The 20,002-nt window shown below is 39.1% G+C and overlaps 1 protein-coding gene across 4 annotated transcripts in view; it reads right to left on the bottom strand.

Moving 5' to 3' along the window:
- Window positions 1-1,114: 1,114 nt before the first annotated feature.
- TAF1B (TATA-box binding protein associated factor, RNA polymerase I subunit B) overlaps window positions 1,115-20,002 on the bottom strand; it is a 54,225-nt gene continuing 35,337 nt past the window's right edge. For 3 of the 4 annotated variants that reach the window (XM_082851975.1, XM_082851976.1, XM_082851977.1), the window contains 7 exons: window positions 19,741-19,888; window positions 14,944-15,121; window positions 14,329-14,375; window positions 11,716-11,806; window positions 7,733-7,803; window positions 6,958-7,180; window positions 1,115-2,131 (listed from right to left, as the gene is read on the bottom strand). In XM_082851975.1, coding sequence (XP_082708101.1) covers window positions 1,927-2,131; window positions 6,958-7,180; window positions 7,733-7,803; window positions 11,716-11,806; window positions 14,329-14,375; window positions 14,944-15,121; window positions 19,741-19,888 — 963 coding nt within the window. In that variant the 3' untranslated portion in view covers window positions 1,115-1,926. Of the gene's footprint in view, window positions 2,132-6,957; window positions 7,181-7,732; window positions 7,804-11,715; window positions 11,807-14,328; window positions 14,376-14,943; window positions 15,122-19,740; window positions 19,889-20,002 lie in introns of those variants that run through there. The other variant, XM_082851978.1, reaches the window with a different exon arrangement.

The raw sequence follows: 20,002 nt of genomic DNA, 5'->3' as shown, positions 1-20,002 counted from the left end.
GACCAAAACCTCTCAGCAAACTAAGGTAGATGGGAACTTGCTCAACTTCATAAAGAGCATCTATGAAAACCTTTTCTCTCTATACTAACTCCCTAGGAGATCCCATCTAGTCTCACCGTTTTAAAATATTACTTATATGCTGATGATTCCTACATTTAAGAACTGCAGCTGATCCTTTTGACATAGGTTGGATCACATCTTTCTTTTGCTCAAAAATGTCCAGTGGCTTCCTGTGACACACTTGGGACAAAAGCCAAAGCCCTTATCATGGCCTTGAAGGCAACCTCTTCCAAGCCATCTGTTATCTCCCTCCCCTTCAACCCCCAAACTCCAGCTGACCCAAACGATTTGCTATTCCCTGAATCCATCAAGCGTACTCCTGCCTCAGAGCCTTTGCGTGTTTCCTCTGCCTGGAGTGATCTTCCTCTGGATGGCTACAGGGCTGGCTCCCTTGATTGTACCTCATACAGGTTGGTCTCGGCTCAAATGTCACCTCCCCAGAGGGTCCTCCTTCAATTACTTTTTACAAAATGGCCCACCTGAGCACTTACCCTTTACTTTTTCTTCATTGCACTTCATTACCCCAAATATTATTTATTTGTAGACTATTTGTCCCTGCCCAAGTAGAATAGATGGTCTTTAAAGGCCCTGTTCAGTCCTGTACCTCCAGGGTCTGGCATGTGCCTGGAACATAGAGAAGTTGCTCAGTAAGTGTTTATTGCATCAATAAATGAACTATGAATCAGAATGCCTCATTTTCCAATATCCTCACCAGGTATTATAAACCTTTATAATCTTTGCCAATCTAATATCCTATCATGTTTTTTAGCTTGGCCTTTGTTGTTTTTTTTTTTTGCTGTACGCGGGCCTCTCACTGCTGTGGCCTCTCCCGTTGCGGAGCACAGGCTCCGGACGCACAGGCTCAGCAGCCGTGGCTCACGGGCCCAGCTGCTCTGCGGCACGCGGGATCCTCCCAGATCGGGGCACGAACCCGTATACCCTGCATCGGCAGGCGGACTCTCAACCACTGCGCCACCAGGGAAGCCCTGTTGTTGTTGTTGTTTTTTTTTCAGAAAGCTATCTTTTCATATCCCTTGTTCGGCTTATCTTTTTCCTATTGCTTTGCAAGTGGCATTGATACATTAAAGGAATTATTCCTTTGTCCATCATATACTACAAATATATTTTCCCAGTTTGTCATTTGCCTTTGCCTTTGTAGTCACATTATCAATCTTTTCCTTTTGGTTTCTGGTTTTGAGACATCTTAGAAAGTCCTTCCCCAATCCAAGATCATCATAGCATTCACACTTGTTTTCTTCTAATACTTTATATATGTATATATAAAGGATTATAATGTTTAGATCTTTGATCCATCTGAGATTTATTCTGGGATATAAAGAGTTAAGGAAGTGATCTAGTTTAAAAAGAAAATTTAGCTTTAAAATACAATGAATACAAACTCCTGGATACCATTTATACAACATTATTATTTTAACAATGAGAACATTCATAATTTAAAAAATAAATCCAAACAAATTTCACCTGTTTTCTTTTTTTTTTTTTCCAGTATGTGGGCCTCTCACTGTTGTGGCCTCCCCCGTTGCGGAGCACAGGCTCCGGATGCGTAGGCTCAGCGGCCATGGCTCATGGGCCCAGCCGCTCCGCGGCATGTGGGATCTTCCCGGACCAGGACATGAACCCATGTCCCCTGCATCGGCAGGCGGACTCTCAACCACTGTGCCACCAGGGAAGCCCACCTGTTTTCTAATATACATTTTAATAAGTGGTTTGATACATATATTTGTATGTATGTACATGCTTGCAACAAAATTCTATTTTTCACCATTCTCTGTAATATCATATTACAATTTGACATTACTGTCACTATTAAAATATTTTCCCCAGAAAGTTTCCATTTCATTTTTCTCAACATTTTCTTACTTTCCTGGATCTTGAAGACTTCTTGTTTGTTGTACTGTATTTTGCTTTAAAAAGTCTCTTTTCTATTAAGCTCACTTCTTCATGGAGAAGGGAGGTCTTTATTCTTAGCAAGAAGGAGAAGAGATTTAGTATAAACTGATAACTCAGAGAGAAATTTGATTCTTCGTAGGTTGTCACATGCTTACAATAGCTAGAAGGGGAAGAAAAAGGAAGATACTACGTTTAAAGGTCTTTTAGAAACGTATGCATCCATCCCTTGAACATCCCCCAAATAACTTAAAAAATATATATGGTTAGGCTTAAAATAGTACTCTGAGCTGGAAGAAAACAGAACAATCTGGAAGGAATCCTAAATTTTATAAAGGAAAAAGATTTCAGCACTGTCCCTGGCCACCATGCCATGGGACACAGGTGGTACAGAGCCAGGTCTCGTGACTTCTTCCACTCCAGGTGGGCCCCCCTCCTCTTACCATGGTCAAGACAAACAAAAGCAGACAGGGAGAGATTCTGGACATATTTTAAAACAAATGAAAGAAAAAAAAAATAATCCCCAACTCCCATCCAAAATAAGACACCAGGCTTAATAATGTATGTTGCAATTCTGTATGTATTATAGAAAGAAGAGTTTACAAAGCAATTTTGCTTATTTTAAAGTAGTAGAACCTCAATCTGATCAAATCTCTCACTACCATAAAATCTCTAAAACACTAATTAAAACTGCTAACTCTATCAGTCTCTAACTATATCAAGGTATAAGCAGGGGGACAGGAGACACTTAAGTGGTATCATGGGCTGTAATCAGTAAAATCTAGACTATGGGAAATTGTACAGGACACATAACCTGGATTACTCAATAAGTAAACTGCAAGAGGGAAAAAAAAGAGATAAAGGGGGAATTTATGAATTAAAGCACTTAAGGGATATCTCTACCACCTGCAGTGTATGGATTTACTTGGATTCTGAGTTATTTAAAAAATTACGTGGGCTTCCCTGGTGGCGCAGTGGTTGAGAGTCCGCCTGCCGATGCAGGGCACACGGGTTCGTGCCCCGGTCTGGGAAGATCCCACATGCCGCGGAGCGGCTGGGCCCGTGAGCCATGGCCGCTGAGCCTGCGCGTCCAGAGCCTGTGCTCCGCAACGGGAGAGGCCACAACAGTGAGAGGCCCACGTACCGCAAAAAAAAAAATAAAAAATTACGTGACAATCAGGAAAATCTAGACATTGGCTGCTTGTTTGACAAGATTAAGGAATTACTATTAGTTTTTTTTTATGTCTGATTAATGGTACCATGGTCTTATTTAAGAAAATTACAATGTATGGGATTTTCTTCCACATAATCTAGGAGCAGAGGGGTGAGGGAGTTGGGGCATGGGGGAAGCAAGTCTAGCCATGTAGACAACTGCTGAAGTGGGGTGGCTACGGGTACGGGGGCGTTCATGATATCGTACTCTCTGCTTTTGAGTGCAATTGAAATTTTCCATAATAAAAAGTTTTAAAAAACAAGTGAACAGTACACAGAGGATATAAATGTATAGATATTATGATTTATATAACATATATGGCCCTAAATTCCTGAAGGAATGTTTCTATTTGCAGCACAAAGTTTGCCACCCATCAGTTGTGACTATGGGTAACTACTCTTGGTTCTTTCATCTGTAAAACAGGAAAAAATAACAGTACCACCTCATAGGATGGAAAAGAGGACTGCATGAGAATATATATGAAGCACTTAACCAATGGTTGGCACACAGTAAGGGCTCAAAATTGTTCACTTTCCCTACATTCCTTTGAAATTGATTTTTAAATTTTCACCTAAAATCTTAAGCCTATTTTAATAATACACAAAAAAGCTAATACCCTACTATGTTCACTAGTAGGAAACTGAAAAGCCTCAACTGTTTGTGCATTGACTGGTTTAATGGAAAAATCAAATGTACGTCATTGATGGTGCCCTCTTGCTTTTCTTCTTTCCTAACTTTTAATTTTAGCTATATTAAGAGATTCTTTCAGACAAAATATTACCAACAAAAAGGGCAAAAACATTGTTCTCTTGCCTAGGGACCATAAGGAAAACTCTATTTTTACAACAGAAAGCTAAGAAAAGGTATACGAAGTATCTGCTACAGTAAGACTTTTTATTTCTAAGTTGAATCAATAACAATATCTTTTAAGGATTACATTCCTTATCATAAACTCAGAAAGTTTAAATTTTCCTAAAGTTTTAAGTGATAAAACCAAATATAATATATAATCATTTAAATTCATCAAGATTGTTGGCTCTGCCTCAGAGAAGAAGGATAAACACCTTCGAGTATCTGAAGTGCTCTTGCGGCCTCTCTCTGCTTAGTTCTCAAGGCCTGAGTGTTCTCAAAATTATTTTATAGTACAATGTTTGTCTCTTCTGAACCCGCAGAAATGAGTCCTTCTGTGTAACAAAATTCTCCATGTAGCTGAAGATCTGCTCTCTTAAGCATCAAAACATTTCATTGTGACCATTTTGGATGGAAATCTTTTAAAACTCAGTTATACATTACTTGGTTATTATTAAGCAAAGCATATTCAGCATATTTGTTAAAGCCTTTACAATTATATTGTGACAACCTGTCCACTTTTATTGTGGAAATATTAGAAAATACAGGTAGAGAGGATGCACACAATTTGGGGACACGTTCTGTGTTAAAGCTGAGACAATGGTCTGGTTTATTTAGTTCTGTGGAGCTATTGTGTGTCATGAATGAACTTCAGACCACTGTAATTTGAGTTCTTTTGTCTGCTTCTGCTTCTGATGCTGGTTCCTCTATTGTTTGTCAAATGAATATCATTTATATTTGCTGTCAAGATGCTTATCAGCAGACACCTCTCAGTCTCCTGCCTACTCTGTTTCTTTTGATGATGAGGAATTTGGAAATCAGACAACTCAGCCTGACAGAAACACACCTCCAGGCAGAGTGGGCAGGCTCGAGTGAGCTTTCTGAGAAAAGTGTATAAGCTTTAGTCATGGACTCAGTGACCTTTTGATAGGTTAGCTGAACCCTTTTTTGCTTACTCTGTGGTTCTAGGTTATGGTCTAAATAGGCAAGTGATTCGATGGATGATTTTGGTGCATAAAATCACGGGATCATAAAATTATTCGTCTACATGGTTTGGTGTTTAGCCTCGTAATTCCTGCAGAGAAAAATATCTTGGTTGTTTCATCTCCGACTATACCAAGGTCTATTTATTTGTAACTAACTATCTTTTATTACAGTATTAAACCCATGAGGAACATCCAAAAGTCCACTGATCGTGCGACGTGAAAAGTGTAGGGTACAGGCTCCCCTCTAACTTCCCCAGGCTGACTCTGCAGACACAACAGCACCAGCACGCCACGTCCTAACAGGCCCGGTCCTGTGTGTGGGCCCCTCGCGGGACAGGGCTACAGCCTTTTCTCCTCTTCTCGAGGAAAACTTAAATCTTTTTTTTTACATCTTTATTGGAGTATAATTGCTTTACAATGGTGTGTTAGTTTCTGCTTTATAACAAAGTGAATCAGTTATAAAAAAGCCATAGCACTGACTGCTCAAAGGCCTGTATCACCCCAGATGCGGAGCTGACCGAAGGTTGGGATTCTGGCCTTTCGTGGTTGCTGTTAAGACAGTTATATTCCTTAACCATTCTAGACTTGGCTAAAGTTTTTTTGAGCAGTAAATTTTAATACAGATAACTTCCTTTTAGTATCTTCTACTGCATTTTCTACATTTTATTTATCTTGATCGATACTCAACTCAGGAAGTTAAACTCTTCAACAGAAAATTAGTTTTGTTTAAAAAAATGATCATAGTTATCATTTATCGAGTATTTACTATGTGACAGACACCATACATCTCATTTAATTCTCATGAAAACCCTATGAGGCAGCTTCTATTTTCCATTCATTCATTCAACAAATACTTGGTAAGCACCTACTATGTGCTACGCACTGTCCTTGTCTCTGAGATTTTTCATTAAAAAAGACAGAGTCCCTGCACTCAAGGACCTGACATTCTAGTGTATGTATAATAATATAAATAAATATATAACAATACGTTATATATATAATAATATAATACATTCAATAGTGACAAAAGCTATAAGCAAAAAAGATAGGCAGGGGGGTTAGAGAGTGATGAAGTGTGTGTGGGTGTGAGGGCAGAGCTGTGATATTTTAGACAGGATGGCTAAGAAAGGCCTCTCCGAGGAAGTGAAATTTGAACAAAAACCTGAAGGAAGTGAGCCTCTGTAGACACACGGCGGAAGAGCATTCCAGGCTGAAGGTACGACACGTGCCAAGGCCTGCGCGGGGAGTGTGGCTGGCAAGCTCCAGGAGCGGCCAGGAGGCCGGTGTGAACCTGCGCGGTGAGCGTGGCACGCGGAGGAGCGGGAGGGCAGAGAGGAGCGGGGCTGGCGGCCCCACAGGCTCTCCTGACTTTACTCAGAAGGAGATGGGAGCTGCTAGAGGTTTTGAGAAGGGGAGGAAGGTCAGTACCATACCCTGCATTTACAATCAGGGCAACAGAGCTGTAGAGATGGTAGATAACCTGCCCACACGAGCGAGCGGCAGGGCTGGGATATGAACAGCTGGATTCACGAACACGTCCTCTTAACTATGGGAATGTGCCTTACAGACAATTCCTATGTCAATATGGGAATGAGATTAGTATAAAAATATAAGGTTACAATCAGAAAAGTCTTTATAATCTAAAACTTCTTCCAGCTTTATTGACATATTACTGACATACAACGTATGTGAGTTTAAGGAGTCTGACATGATGGTTTGACACATGTGTATATTGTGAAATGATTATCACCGTGAGGTTAGTCAACACGCCCATCCCTTAAACAGCACTCAGTGTGTAATTCTGAGTGTCCTGATTCTAAGTTCACCACCTTCTAATTCCAACAAATAACCTATCCGGCTCTTACTACAGCCAACTCCTTCAGGCCAAACTAGAAGTTTCATCATGTTTTTTATCCTGTCATTTCTAAGAGCATCACATACCTTTTACAGAATTTCTGAGTACTCAGCCAATAGAGGGAATTCTTGGTCATCAGTGACTGGCCTTTCTGCTTCAGGACTCCCTGGAGGCTATGCCCATGGAAACAAGTTCTATCACTGCCCTCTTCGGTCCAGCTGAACTGAAAACTTGAAGGGCTTTGTTTTTCAGCAGTTGGTGTTGAACCAACCAGTGTGCTAAATTGTTTTTGTAGACTCACGACCATTTCTGGAAATGAAGGAAAAAAGAAAAGGAATAAAATAAAAACTAACGTTAAATCACGAATAAAGTCTGTAGTTTACTTGATAGTAATGTACCAATGTTAGTTTCTTAGTTTTGACAAATGCACCATGGCGATATAAGAGCATAACACTAGGGGAAACTGACAGTGGATGAGGATGTCAAGGAACTACTTAAAAAGGCTTTAAAAAGGTGAATTTTATGTTATGTACATTTTATCACAATTAAAAAAAAAAAAGAATGAACAAAACAACCTAAAGGCAGTTCTCCAGATAAAGAGTTCTGAAAGTCATAGATATATGGCATTTTAGATTTTGGTGGAAACTTAAGTTCTGTTTTGAATAATGCAATGTTCCTGAAATAAATAGATAAGATTCCTATGGACATTTCTTGCAGAGGATGATGTCTCTTTGGATGTGCATTGGAACACTTCCTAAAGAAGTGAAGAAAGTACATACGCATTTACTTTTCAAGTTAAGATACTTAGCTTTTCTACAACTGTACTGTTACTTGGCATTAACAAGAGGAAATGCAGCTCACCCCTTCTTTTATATACCACTGATCTGTCAATCGCTGAGTGGTAGAGTGGCTTTTCACTTTTCCATAGATACCTGTACAAGGTAGAAAAACATTTGGAGCAGGATGGAGAATAAATGGACCTCAACACATTTCAGAGAAGTTTCTCTAAAGCAGTGTCTGAAATTCGTGATACCCCGTGTAATAGCTCTGACTTAGAATGACCTACTGACACATGTCTGTATAGAGCTTATGACCTAGGAGTAGGCAAGTAGCACTGAAGGAGGCAGCAAGGCCACAGAAAGATATGCTCCTCCCCAAAGTCTCCCAGATGCCATAAGATCCCAAAGAAATGATTAATTACATCAAAATGCAGAAACAGGGGCTTCCCTGGTGGCGCAGTGGTTGAGAGTCCGCCTGCCGATGCAGGGGACGCGGGTTCGTGTCCCAGTCCAGAAAGATCCCACATGCCGCGGAGCGGCTGGGCCCGTGAGCCATGGCCGCTGAGCCTGCGCGTCCAGAGCCTGTGCTCCGCAACGGGAGAGGCCACAACAGTGAGAGGCCCACGTACCGCAAAAAATAAATAAATAAATAAATAAAATGCAGAAACAGCTTCCCTTACCATAAAATTCCCTTGCTGTCTGCTCTCATAAAGTGGAGCCACCTAAGAAATAACTGTTCCTCCCTGTCTTTGGCCAAATGCCCTTCTGCTGAGGATGAAGGTAGTGGTACTTCTGATTCTGATAACCTGTACAAAGTGAACTGTAAGTGCCCACCTTCTGATGTAGAGGTGTAATCATGGTTAATAGGTGATGGTCTTCCTGAAAATTATGGGTGAACTAAATTTTAATGAACCATACCACATTTAAAATATTCAGAGAGCTTCTCATTTGTGATTCTTTCAAATATCTTTTTGTTATTTATTTTATCAAATAATAAGTGACAACATACTCAAGGTAAAAAATCTCTTAATAATAAAGAAGTTCCCTAAACAGTCTAATCCCACTCCCTAGATAAACCCACTGTTAAAAATTCCTTGTGAATACCTAATCTAGATAGATTTTCTTATGTATTTGTAATCAACGCCCATACAGGTGGCAATTATGCTATAGTCAAGGAGGCACTCTTACTTCCTTGGGGTCATATGCCCAGAAGATGGGGTGAGTGGGCGATCTAAAATGATAATACTGTCTAGATAGCCCTTCTTTAAAAATTTACTTTACTTTGTTTACCTCTTCCCAAAACTACAAAAGCTACAAAAAACAGAGGTCCACTACAAAGTCCTCACATTTTCTCCAGGATGCCACAAAGCCCTGTATGCTGTGTTTGTCCAGTCTCCCCACATGACTTGTTTCCCCACTGTTAGAAATTAAGGTATAATTTACATGTAGTAAAACTGACCCTGTTCAGTGCACAGTTCCACTAGTTTGGATAAACACATACAGTTGTGTAACCACCACGATTAATCTACAGAACAGTTCCACACTCCAAAAATCTCTCATGCCTCTTGACAGTCAGTCAACCCCTCTCCATACCCACAGCTGAACTTATCTCAGACAACCACGGATCTGTTTTTCTATCCCTATAGTTTAGCCTTTTCCAGAATGTCATATAAATGAAATTAGACCATAGGTAACCTTTTGAGTCTTTCATTAGCATACTGTATTTATGATTCACTCATATTTCTGGATGTATCAAAAGTTTGTTCCTTTTTACTGCTGAATAGTATTCCATTTTACAGATATGCTACTGTTTATCTGTTTACCAGCTGAAGGGCATCTGGGTTGTTGCCAGTTTTTGCCCATTTAAAAACCTGAATTGTTTGTTTTCTTACTGTATGAGAATTCTTCATATATTCTAGATGCAAATCTTTTATCAGATATGTGATTCACACATATTTTCTCCCAACCTGTAGCTTCTCTTAACGGCATCTTTTGAAGAACAGAAATTCTTTCTTCTGATGAAGTCTAATTTATCTTTTTTTTCTTTTATGAATCATGCTTTTGGTATCATATCTAAGAAAATTTTTGCCTAACCTAAAAGGCTGCAAAGATTTTCGGCAAGTGCTTTGAAATTTTCCTCCATGTTCTTCTCAACATCTCCATGGAAACTGGAAGTCATCAAAGCAGTCCCTAAAGGGGTTTTTAGGCTTTCAACTACTGTTTATTAGTGTTTTTCATAATCCCATGCATAGGGACCCATGCTTAGTAACTTCTATCTGACAATATGGAAGATGATGTCCAGAAGAACAGAGAGGAAAATTAGAAATTTACGTCAACAATGGAGGTGGGGTAGGGTAAAACAGGTAATCAGCACGCACTGGGGCTCTGTGCCCACACATCAGTCAGTAGTGACTTACATAAGTTACCTCATTCAGCCCAAAGCACATACTCTATGAAGGATCTTGGTAATGGATCCCCTGGACAAGCTCCTCCCTGGGGCCTGGTGTCTGTCTGGAAAATGCCATTTTGATACTAGACGTACTTTCTTTGGTCACTAAATTCTCCCATAAAGTAGCTAAAAGTCAGGAAGTCTTAGATGTGCAACTGATTGTAGCACTGCAACATGAGTTTGGGCTCTAATAGCTATGTCTGAAGTGTAAGCTGTTGCCCAGTTTGAGTTCATGAATGCCTATTCACTACTGAGACGCCCAAGTGGCATGGCCCCTGAATACCTAGCCTCGCAGTATCGGTCAAGACAACCCCAGCTGGCCCCCAAAATGAAGGTCCAATGGTTGATTCTCCAGGACAACCTAAAAACACAGGATAACCTTCCGTTCTTGCTGCTACTCTTATACCTGCTGAGATCCAATGACTTCTCCAACAAGGAAGCGGAAGGGCCCACCCAGTTCCCCGGGGGCCCGCAGCTTTCAGAAGTTCACCTCCCACCTCTTCTCCCTCATCATTATCCAACCTGAACAGGAAGAAACTGCTCATCTTCTCCCCTTTTTGGCAAGGATCCTCTCTCCCACAGCACTTTATTCATCCCTATAAGTCTGTTTCTCTGTTTAAATGCTCTCTTAAATTTAGAGGAAAAATAATCTAATTCTACCTGCAAAAACTGAAATTTAGTTGTTAGAGTATAAAGCAGGCATTACTAGCCCTATTTTATTGATGAGGAAACTGGAGCTGAATGAATTATCATTTTAACTAATTTGAGGAACATTGACTTTTCTCAAGGGATATAAAATTACTTGATCAAATGAGTACTACTGTAAATTTACATAAACTAGAGAGATGTTAACTTTTTCTTCAAAGTCTCACAGAGACTCCAAGTTCTAAGAATAGACATAAAACCGTTCAAATCAGAGATCTATAGCAATGTACCCTATATTACATAAGATAGTGTCTCTGAAAATTTATAAGCTAACTATGTTTTAGTGCACTGAGGCTAAGAACTTAAGTCCTTTGCCCACAGTCAAACAGCTGGCTGTAATACAATCAGGATTCAAGCCCTGCACTGTCTCTAACGCTACGCTCTTTCCACTTTACCACAATGGACCTACATCAGAATGAGAGCTCAAAGTCAGTGAGACGGACTGAATTAAGTATACTACTTTCTTTCTGCTTTCCTTTGTTTTGATTTTTATAGGGAACTTTATTTGGGGGGAACATTCCAATTACATATGTCACAGGCTGACATTTGTAATCTTTGTAATATTGGGAAGCATAGGTGGGAGATGATCCACTTTGAGAAAGGAAAGAGGGAGGAATATCAGAAATGCAGAAGAGAGTCATGCGAATCATAAACAGTTGATGACTAAGTACAATATGGTACCCTGGATTGGATCCCGGATCAGAAGAAGGACATTAATAAAAAGGACATTATTAGTTTAGTTAATAGTAACAGAAAGAAGAAAAAAGGTAATTTGGATAGATGGGTCAATAGTTCTAGAAAAAATGTCACAATGCTGGTGAGTCTAAACTGATGAAACTTCAGCTTTCAAATGTAAAGTAACAGACTTGAAAATAAAGTAGGTAAATCTAAAACTAGAAGAGATAACATACTTTGCCCTGGCTTCCTCCCATTTTTGTTTTTTTTCATCAACAGCTTTCTTCATAACTTGGTACCATTTTCTGAAATCAAACCATGGCTTATCTGAAAGAAATGAAATCCATGATTATTAACCAAATGTGTCACATTATTATGACACACACTGTTCCTCTGAGTCTTCACTCACTGATGTAACTCAGCATTTATATACCAGCCCTTGGAGACTACGGAGGGAGGTGCTGCTGTATCCATGCTCTAACACCACTGCTGAGTAATCTGCCGTCACTCCCTTCTCTGAGCTCCTACCTGTACTGTGGCCCTAACTAAATTATACCAAAACCAAAAATGTCTGTTTCTCCTAGATTTGACTATCACCCCCCCCCGAGAACAGAAGACATATTTTGTTTATGTAGAAGACTACACAATCAGGCCTCTTCCTCCTGACCCAAATCCCAGCACAGTGCCTGGCACAGGGTGGTGCTCCAATCCGTCTAGGAATACATGAATTAAGGGACAAACGATGGCTAGATGTGTGCAATGGCACCAGACTTCTAGTTTCATCAGATCCTATTTCTGTTCTTCCTAATCCTAATCCAAATCCAAAGACTCTAGAGATAAGTAAGAAAGTGGATTGCATTGGACAGGTGGAGTGAGTGTGTGTTCAAGATGTCAGGGTGAGATAGACAACAGAATTGAATATATAGTCAAGCATAAAACTACACTCCTCACTCTTTTCTTCAATCCATGTGGGGAGATGGGAAGAGTAGGGAGGAGAAAAATGAAATTCAAGGTAAAGCAGGAAAGAGGCTTAGAGAGCGAGGAAGTCTGAAGAAAGGAAGGCTGGTAGGAGGAGGATGGCTGAGTGAGAGGCTGAATTTCTTATATATTCTCTAATGAAGACAGTCTACCTTCAATGTCTAGTTAAAAATCTTTCAACTGGCCAATATAATCATTACTTATGGCCTTGTAGACCACAGAGCAACAGAGCCACAGAGGACAGGCAACTACCAGAAGAGCTATAAGGAAGAAGGAAAACTATAACAATTAATAGAACACAAGGTTCTTTGACCTTAAGTGAGTCACAACTTCTTAAACTCCTCATCAGTAATGTGGGAAGGCAGGGGGACAGTGGACAGCTAGGGAGCAGAGAGAATGGGGACCACAATCCCTGCCCTGCTGACACTGTAGGTTTATTTTGAGGGTCGCGGGAAGACAATATGTCAAAGCACCCTTTACTCTAAATGTCTGCACAGTCCATGAAGGCCCTTTAACGTCAGAAAACATCTTGTCCAACCTTTTACTCTATGTAGGAGCCAACAGGAAGCAATGTGCAGAAAGAAGTATGCTGCACGCATTCTGGAAAGAACACACAAACTAATGCCACCATTAAACCTAAGCTCCTAGAACCAACGAACGTATGTGTGGACTCCTAAAAAAAAGTCAGACTCATAGAAATAGAGTAAAAAAGGGGCTGCCAGGGGCTGAGGGGTGCAGGAAAGAGGGCGAGATTGGTACAAGGAGACAAACTTTCAGCTGTAAGATGAATAAGCTCTAATGTAAAACATGGTGACTATAGTTGGTAATACTGTATTGTACACCTGAAATGCACTAAGAGAGAACGTAAATATTCTCACACATACAAAAAGGTAAATATGAGAGGTGATGGATGTGTTAATTGACTTCATGGGAATCCTTTCACAATGCAAACACATCAAATTGCTACAATGTACACTTTAAATATCTGACAATTTTATATGTCAATTATACCTCAAAAAAGCTGAAATTAAAAATTAAACAATGAACATAAATCCTAGTGAGAACATTAAGAAACTGGAATTGAATGTAAGAATTCATGCATTTACCACACTTTATTAAGTGGATATTAGGCCAGTCACTCTGCTAAATATTAAAGATACATTAAAAAAAAGAAAGTAAAAAAGATATGGCCCCTCCCTCTAGAAGCTTGCAATCTACCTACTTGTCTGCCTGTCTGTCACTTACACAGCCGTCACTATGAGGCAGATATTCCAGGCACTTTACAAATACTGGCAGCCTAACAGGGATAGAAATGCTTAGTCCGCTAGTTACAATTCAGTGTTTTAAACAACTAAGAGAAGTCTGGACAGGAGTGGCTTTGGCAGGGTCATCAGTTCTGGTTTGGGAAGAGGTGAGCTGGGGAGAAGGTGTGAAGAGAGGCCGAAGAGGGCATTTACGTTGCGTCTTGAAGCATGAAGATGGACTTGCCAGGGACAGAAGGAGTTGGGGGGAAGAAGGAAGGAACACTTCAGGTAGAAGGACCAATGTGAGCAAAGGTTGAAGGCACTGGAAGAGACGGTACACTCACAAAGCTGCCAGTAAGCTCATGGTCTAGTATGGCTAGTGAGTAGGAGCTGGGAACTAAAAGGCAGGCTGGCCTTTACACACAGTAGGAAGTCACTGAGGTTTTTCAGTAGCCTTGAGATATAATTAAATAATTATACATATAAAACATTCTGGTACAAGGTACAATTTGTATATATGTGTACATATATGTGTATATTTCTCAAAGTTTCTTTCCTGCGTTTATTGTATCTTTTAATCCACCATTTACAATCACTTTGAATTTGATTCATAAAAAAAGTAAGTACCTTCTTCATTCTTTTCATTATATTTCTCAGCAATATTAGACAAAGACCTGGAGATACAAATAAAAAAATCAATTTATTTAGAAATCATTTATTGGAAGACAGTTATATTTTGAATTCTTCTGAAGGAAACGTATAGAACAGTACTTGAAACTGATGCCAACTTTTAATGGAGAAGCTATCACTGAAACAGGGAAGGAGACACTATAAATACTGCCACTCTGTTGGCATTTTAAGATTCTTTTACTTTCCAAAATAATCTTTGAAGACACATAGTGCCAGAAGCCTAAAGGTATACAGATGAAGTGCTAAATGACTCTTTAGGATTTTGTATGATGATTTAAAACTCAGGAATCAGTAGAGCAATGAGAAACACGTGTATCTACCTAAAAACAGGAAGAAAACATGATCCAAACAACCTACTAAGGGAAAATGAAATCTCTCACAACTAGCTCAGTCAAAATATTATGTACGAAGTAACTGTTGCTACTAGTCAATGTTCTATTAACACCTGAGAGTCTCTATTTTCTACTGAGATATAGCATATGGATTCCTTTACTCTGAATAATTAGGTAAAAGCAATACAATTTTCTCCTCATAAAATTGACATACACTTACCATTCTAAACTGTCATCCAATAAAAAGAGCAGTTTCAATACCACTACAATGACAGCTACAGCTTGTACATCATATTTAACAGTTTTTGCCTTTTTAGCTATAGGATCGAATGTTAGAAAATCCACTTCTCCCATTCCAGTCACTTTTACCACGTGGCAGGTTAAATCATGCATTTCATCTGTTGAAGAATAAAAGAATAAAATGTGAATTAAATTCTTGGGCTAACTAGACTATACTAATGTGTATATCTGTGAGATAAGTTTATCTTAAAATATGATACCATGCTAGAACTCTGAGACATACATTTTGTAAATAAAATCAACCAAGAAATGATATTTGTATAGAAAAATTAATGGTTGAATGCTAGCAAGGAGTATCTTCTCCTATTTTGACTTCCCCAAACATCTGCTATTTATAGGACACATCTTGCTGCCTAATGCACAGCCACACATTGTTTTTCTATTGTTTCATCCATGTTTCTTGTCTGTGTTTCTACAGCAATTTGCATTTACCTGAAACTAACTCTCCTGTAAGACCAAGAGCTTCTCTAAAAATGCACTCACTCACCAGCAGGAAGCCTGGCTAGCACACTGGAAGCCTGATGTGCATCTCACCAGCTGCACTGCTTTCCCAAAGAAACTATATGCTCAGCACAGACTGCATCTATTATTCAAGGCTGAATAATATGGGACTTGGAGCCAGAAAATCTATGGCTTATGTATTTAGGCTTTCTAATCATTAGCTTTGTGACTCCAAATTAGAGTCACCTAACCTCAGTTTTTTAATTTGTAAAATGGGTTATGGTGAGGATAAACATTAAATAAGATAGCACAAGTGAATATACTTTGAAAACTCTAAATTACTGAGCAAATTTCTTTACTCACTAATTTAAGTACCCAGGATGTACCATATTCTATTTTAATTAAATTCAAGTAGAATGGCTATTATTTATAAGAGCATAATAAATTGTATTGTATTGAATCTCCTACACGCATTCAGTCATTATATCCTATTGATTCTATTCTCTTAATGTAGTATACAATACTTTAATTTTATAGTAGTATATACAATATTACACACAGCATATATTACCATATATAGTATATAGTATTGTATATAGTATATATTATTATATATAGAATTATTACTATAAAGAATGGCATTTCTTGAAAACTGTCTCCCCAATTTATTTAAAATTAATTATCTTGAAACTTTCTCTTATGCCAAAAGTACAGAGTAATAAAAAAGCAAGTGGAAGAAATTATGAGGAAGGAAGCCAGGACAGCAGAGAAAAACTAAGCAGTACAGGATTCTGAACTGGAGCATTATGTGGAAAGAACACTAGCTCTGGAATGGGACGGCTGGATTTAAGTATGTACTCAGCCATCTACCAGCCAGGCGTCACTCAGTTTGCCTATGTTTCATCTATAAGTGAGAATACCCACCTGCCCACCCTTCCCACCTTCACAAATGAGGTAATATAGATGGGGCACTTTGGAAACTCTGTAATAAAGTTCCCCACAAATTATATACTGATTGTGAAAGCTGCCAGAAATTCTCTCTGGCAGGCTCCTCAGTCCCAGTATGAGGGACAATACTAAGAAATGTGTCTGGAGTTCACTCAAAGCCATCAAAGAGGCAGTGCTTACTCAGTAAGGGTGTGTGTGACATGCTTGCTAAAACCTTTCTACCGAGTTCCAGAGACGACACTGTCATACATAAAGGCACTGAGGAGGGGCATTTGTTGCCCCAGTATGCTTAAAACCACTTTTAGCTTTCCGGGAAAGGGCCAAATACATGGGTTTCTTCTTTTTGATCAACAGCACCATAGAACTGATAGTACTATAGAGAGCAAACTTTAAATTTTGAAAATGGCAATATTCTAGAGGTCTTCTTATAATCTTACGGGTGCTTTGTCAATCAATGACACATTTTACAATATAAATCTTAAGGTGCAGGGACTTCCCTGGTGGTGCAGTGGTTAAGAATCCGCCTGCCAATGCAGGGGACACAGGTTCGAGCCCTGTTCTGGGAAGATCCCACACGCCGCGGAGCAACTAAGCCCGTGCGCCACAACTACTGAGCCTGCGCTCTAGAGTCTGTGAGCCACTACTGAGCCTGAGAGCCACAACTACTGAAGCCCATGTGCCTAGAGCCCGTGCTCCACAACAAGAGAAGCCACTGCAATGAGAAGCCCACGCACAGCAATGAAGAATAGCCCCTACTTGCCGCAACTAGAGAAAGCCCGCGAGCAGCAACAAAGACCCAATGCAGCCAAAATAAATAAATTAATGAAAAAAACAAAATCCTAAGGTGCAGGGACTATTACATGTTAGTCTGTCGATCTATTTTGTGTGTTGTTTCCCTCCCACAATTAAGTAATACAAACTCAGTACAGGACATTTACAAGATACATAAAGGTAGAAGAAAGGAAAAAAGTCATTGCCATAGCTTAGAAATAGCACTTCAATATTTTGGTATATTTATTTCTAATATTTTAATGAATATTTTAATTTTATGTAGCTATGCTTATATATAATTTTATAATTTGGCCCATTTCATTTTTATTATAACATAAACATTTGCCATGTTTTATATACTCTTCACAAACATGATTTTAAAAGCTGCATAATGTTCCACTGAATATACATAACATTGTTTACTTAAATATTACCTTTCTGTTGGATATTTATTTCTAATTTTTCAGTATAAATAAGGAGGTCAATAACATTTGTGTATAATTTTTTTTTCTATATTTCAAATTATTTCTATTGAACAGTTTGTAAGAAGTAAAATTTCTCTATCCTGGTTCTTTTTAATACAGTCTCCAAAAAGGCACTTAACATATCAGATGCTAGTAGTGTCTCTCTGCCTATTATAATGGTTTTAATTCTACTTGTTACTCTCAGGAAGACTTAGGTAAGAAATAGTATTATATCACACACAGTGGTCAGAAAATACTGCCACCCTCATCTCTGTCCAACAGCAACTACATGAGCTAGACACTTTCCATAACCCAGCCCGTGTCAGTTACGCGTTGGTAATTCCTTGTATTCCTTCCATATCTTAGCATTCCCATTATAAGTTCAGGATTTTGGAGTATATGAGAGAACACAGGAGCTTTCCATATTTTGAAAGAACCATCAAAAAAGTAAATGAAAAACACCAAAATCCAAAACAATAATCTGATCTATGTAACATGCCAAAGCGCAGAAATCAGACTTTACAAATTCTGGAGTCTTTTTTTAAAAAATTTATTTATTTATTTATTTTTGGCTGCTGCGTTGGGTCTTCGTTGCTGCGCACAGCACTTCTCTAGTTGCGGCGAGCAGGGGCTACTCTTCGTTGCAGTGTGCAGCCTCCTCATTGCGGTGGCTTCTCTGTTGTGGAGCACGGGCTCTAGGCACGCGGGCTCAGTAGTTGTGGCATGCAGGCTCAGTAGTTGTGGCGCACGGGCTCTAGAGCACAGGCTCAGTAGTTGTGGAGCAAGGGCCCAGCTGCTCCGTGGCATGTGGGATCTTCCCGGACCGGGGCTCAAACCCGTGTCCCCTGCATTGGCAGGCGGATTCTTAACCACTGCGCCACCAGGGAAGTCCCCAAATTCTGGAATCTTAATCAAATGGCTAGTGACTTCTGAAATCTTAACCAGAGATGTACCTTCCTTAGCTTAATAAATGATGTATTTGGGGCTTCCCTGGTGGCGCAGTGGTTGAGAGTCTGCCTGCCGATGCAGGGGACACGGGTTTGTGCCCCGGTCCGGGAAGATCCCACATACTGCGGAGCGGCTAGGCCCGTGAGCCATGGCCGCTGAGCCTGCGCGTCCAGAGCCTGTGCTCCGCAATGGGAGAGGCCACAGCAGAGAGAGGCCCGCGTACCGCAAAATAAATAAACAAACAAATAAATAAATAATGTATTTGAAAAGTTTAAATTATTTTTTCCTTTTTAAAAAAATATTTTAAAAGTATAGACTTAATATTTACATTTGCGTATATATATTACTCCAATTTATGTTTATGTTTATAGTTAAAATTATATCATACATACAGTTTTACATATTGCTTTTTTCATATAACATATGTATTTTCCTCCCCTATTAAAAATACATTCAATCACATTTTTTACATTGCTTAAGCAATAATATAGTCACACCATGTTTGTATTTTCTGTTAAGAATAGAAATCCTGCATTTCTCACATTTCTAGTTTAGCAAGAAATTCAAGAATGGATTCCATCGGCAGATTCCATTCGGGTTACCTGTGTCTTGGTATATTGTGAACAACAGCTAGTAAGGCTGTCTTCACATTCTGTGTTTCATCCTACCAGACTTGGAACTCCATTTCTTTTAGGGACTGGAAATAGCAATATATTAGCGAACAACAAAAATGTTACCATAGATTAACTTCTGGGATTTTTAAAATTAGAATTTTTTATGTAATAATCACGCTTCATGCAAATGAAGAAGTGCTGCTTTTCTGGGGGGAGTGGGTGCCTAGGTAATTAATAACACATAATGAAACACGTGTTACTTTACTTGTACTCAGCAAACTTACTGTAAAAACCGAACATATTCTCTCAAAATCCCTCACACCAAAATAGAACTAACTATTTCTGAACAGTGTCCTTTTATCCATTTTAAATGGTCCAAAATATTTTAAGAAAGGATTTTAAAATTAAGCTTCATGTTACTATGGACCCTGTCAGGTGACTCTAATAGTTTCTGATTTGAGAAGATGCAATATATTGTTCATAACAATTTAGTAAGTCAAAGCTTGTTCATTATATACACCACACACTTACCAGGGAGATTGACTTCCATCAAGTATTTCATACACAAGATGTTTGGATGAAGATAGCAGTCTTCAGTTATGTCTGGAAAACGTGGCAAATCTAAAAATGTGGCAACTTCAATTACTTTTTTATAGATATCTTCATAGTTAGGCCAAGACTGGAATGAAAGAGATAGTCAAGGTAGCAATTTTTACAACACAAATTATTTTAAAAACTACTTTCTGATTTTAAAAGTAATATGGGGACTTCCCTGGTGGTGCAGTAGTTAAGA

Source organism: Leucopleurus acutus (assembly GCF_964270905.1).
Source record: "Leucopleurus acutus genome assembly, chromosome: 12".
In the NCBI taxonomy this organism is placed as follows: Eukaryota; Metazoa; Chordata; class Mammalia; order Artiodactyla; family Delphinidae; genus Leucopleurus; species Leucopleurus acutus.
The sequence above is the reverse complement of the archived record's forward strand: the minus strand, read 5'-3'. Positions and strand labels throughout refer to the sequence as shown.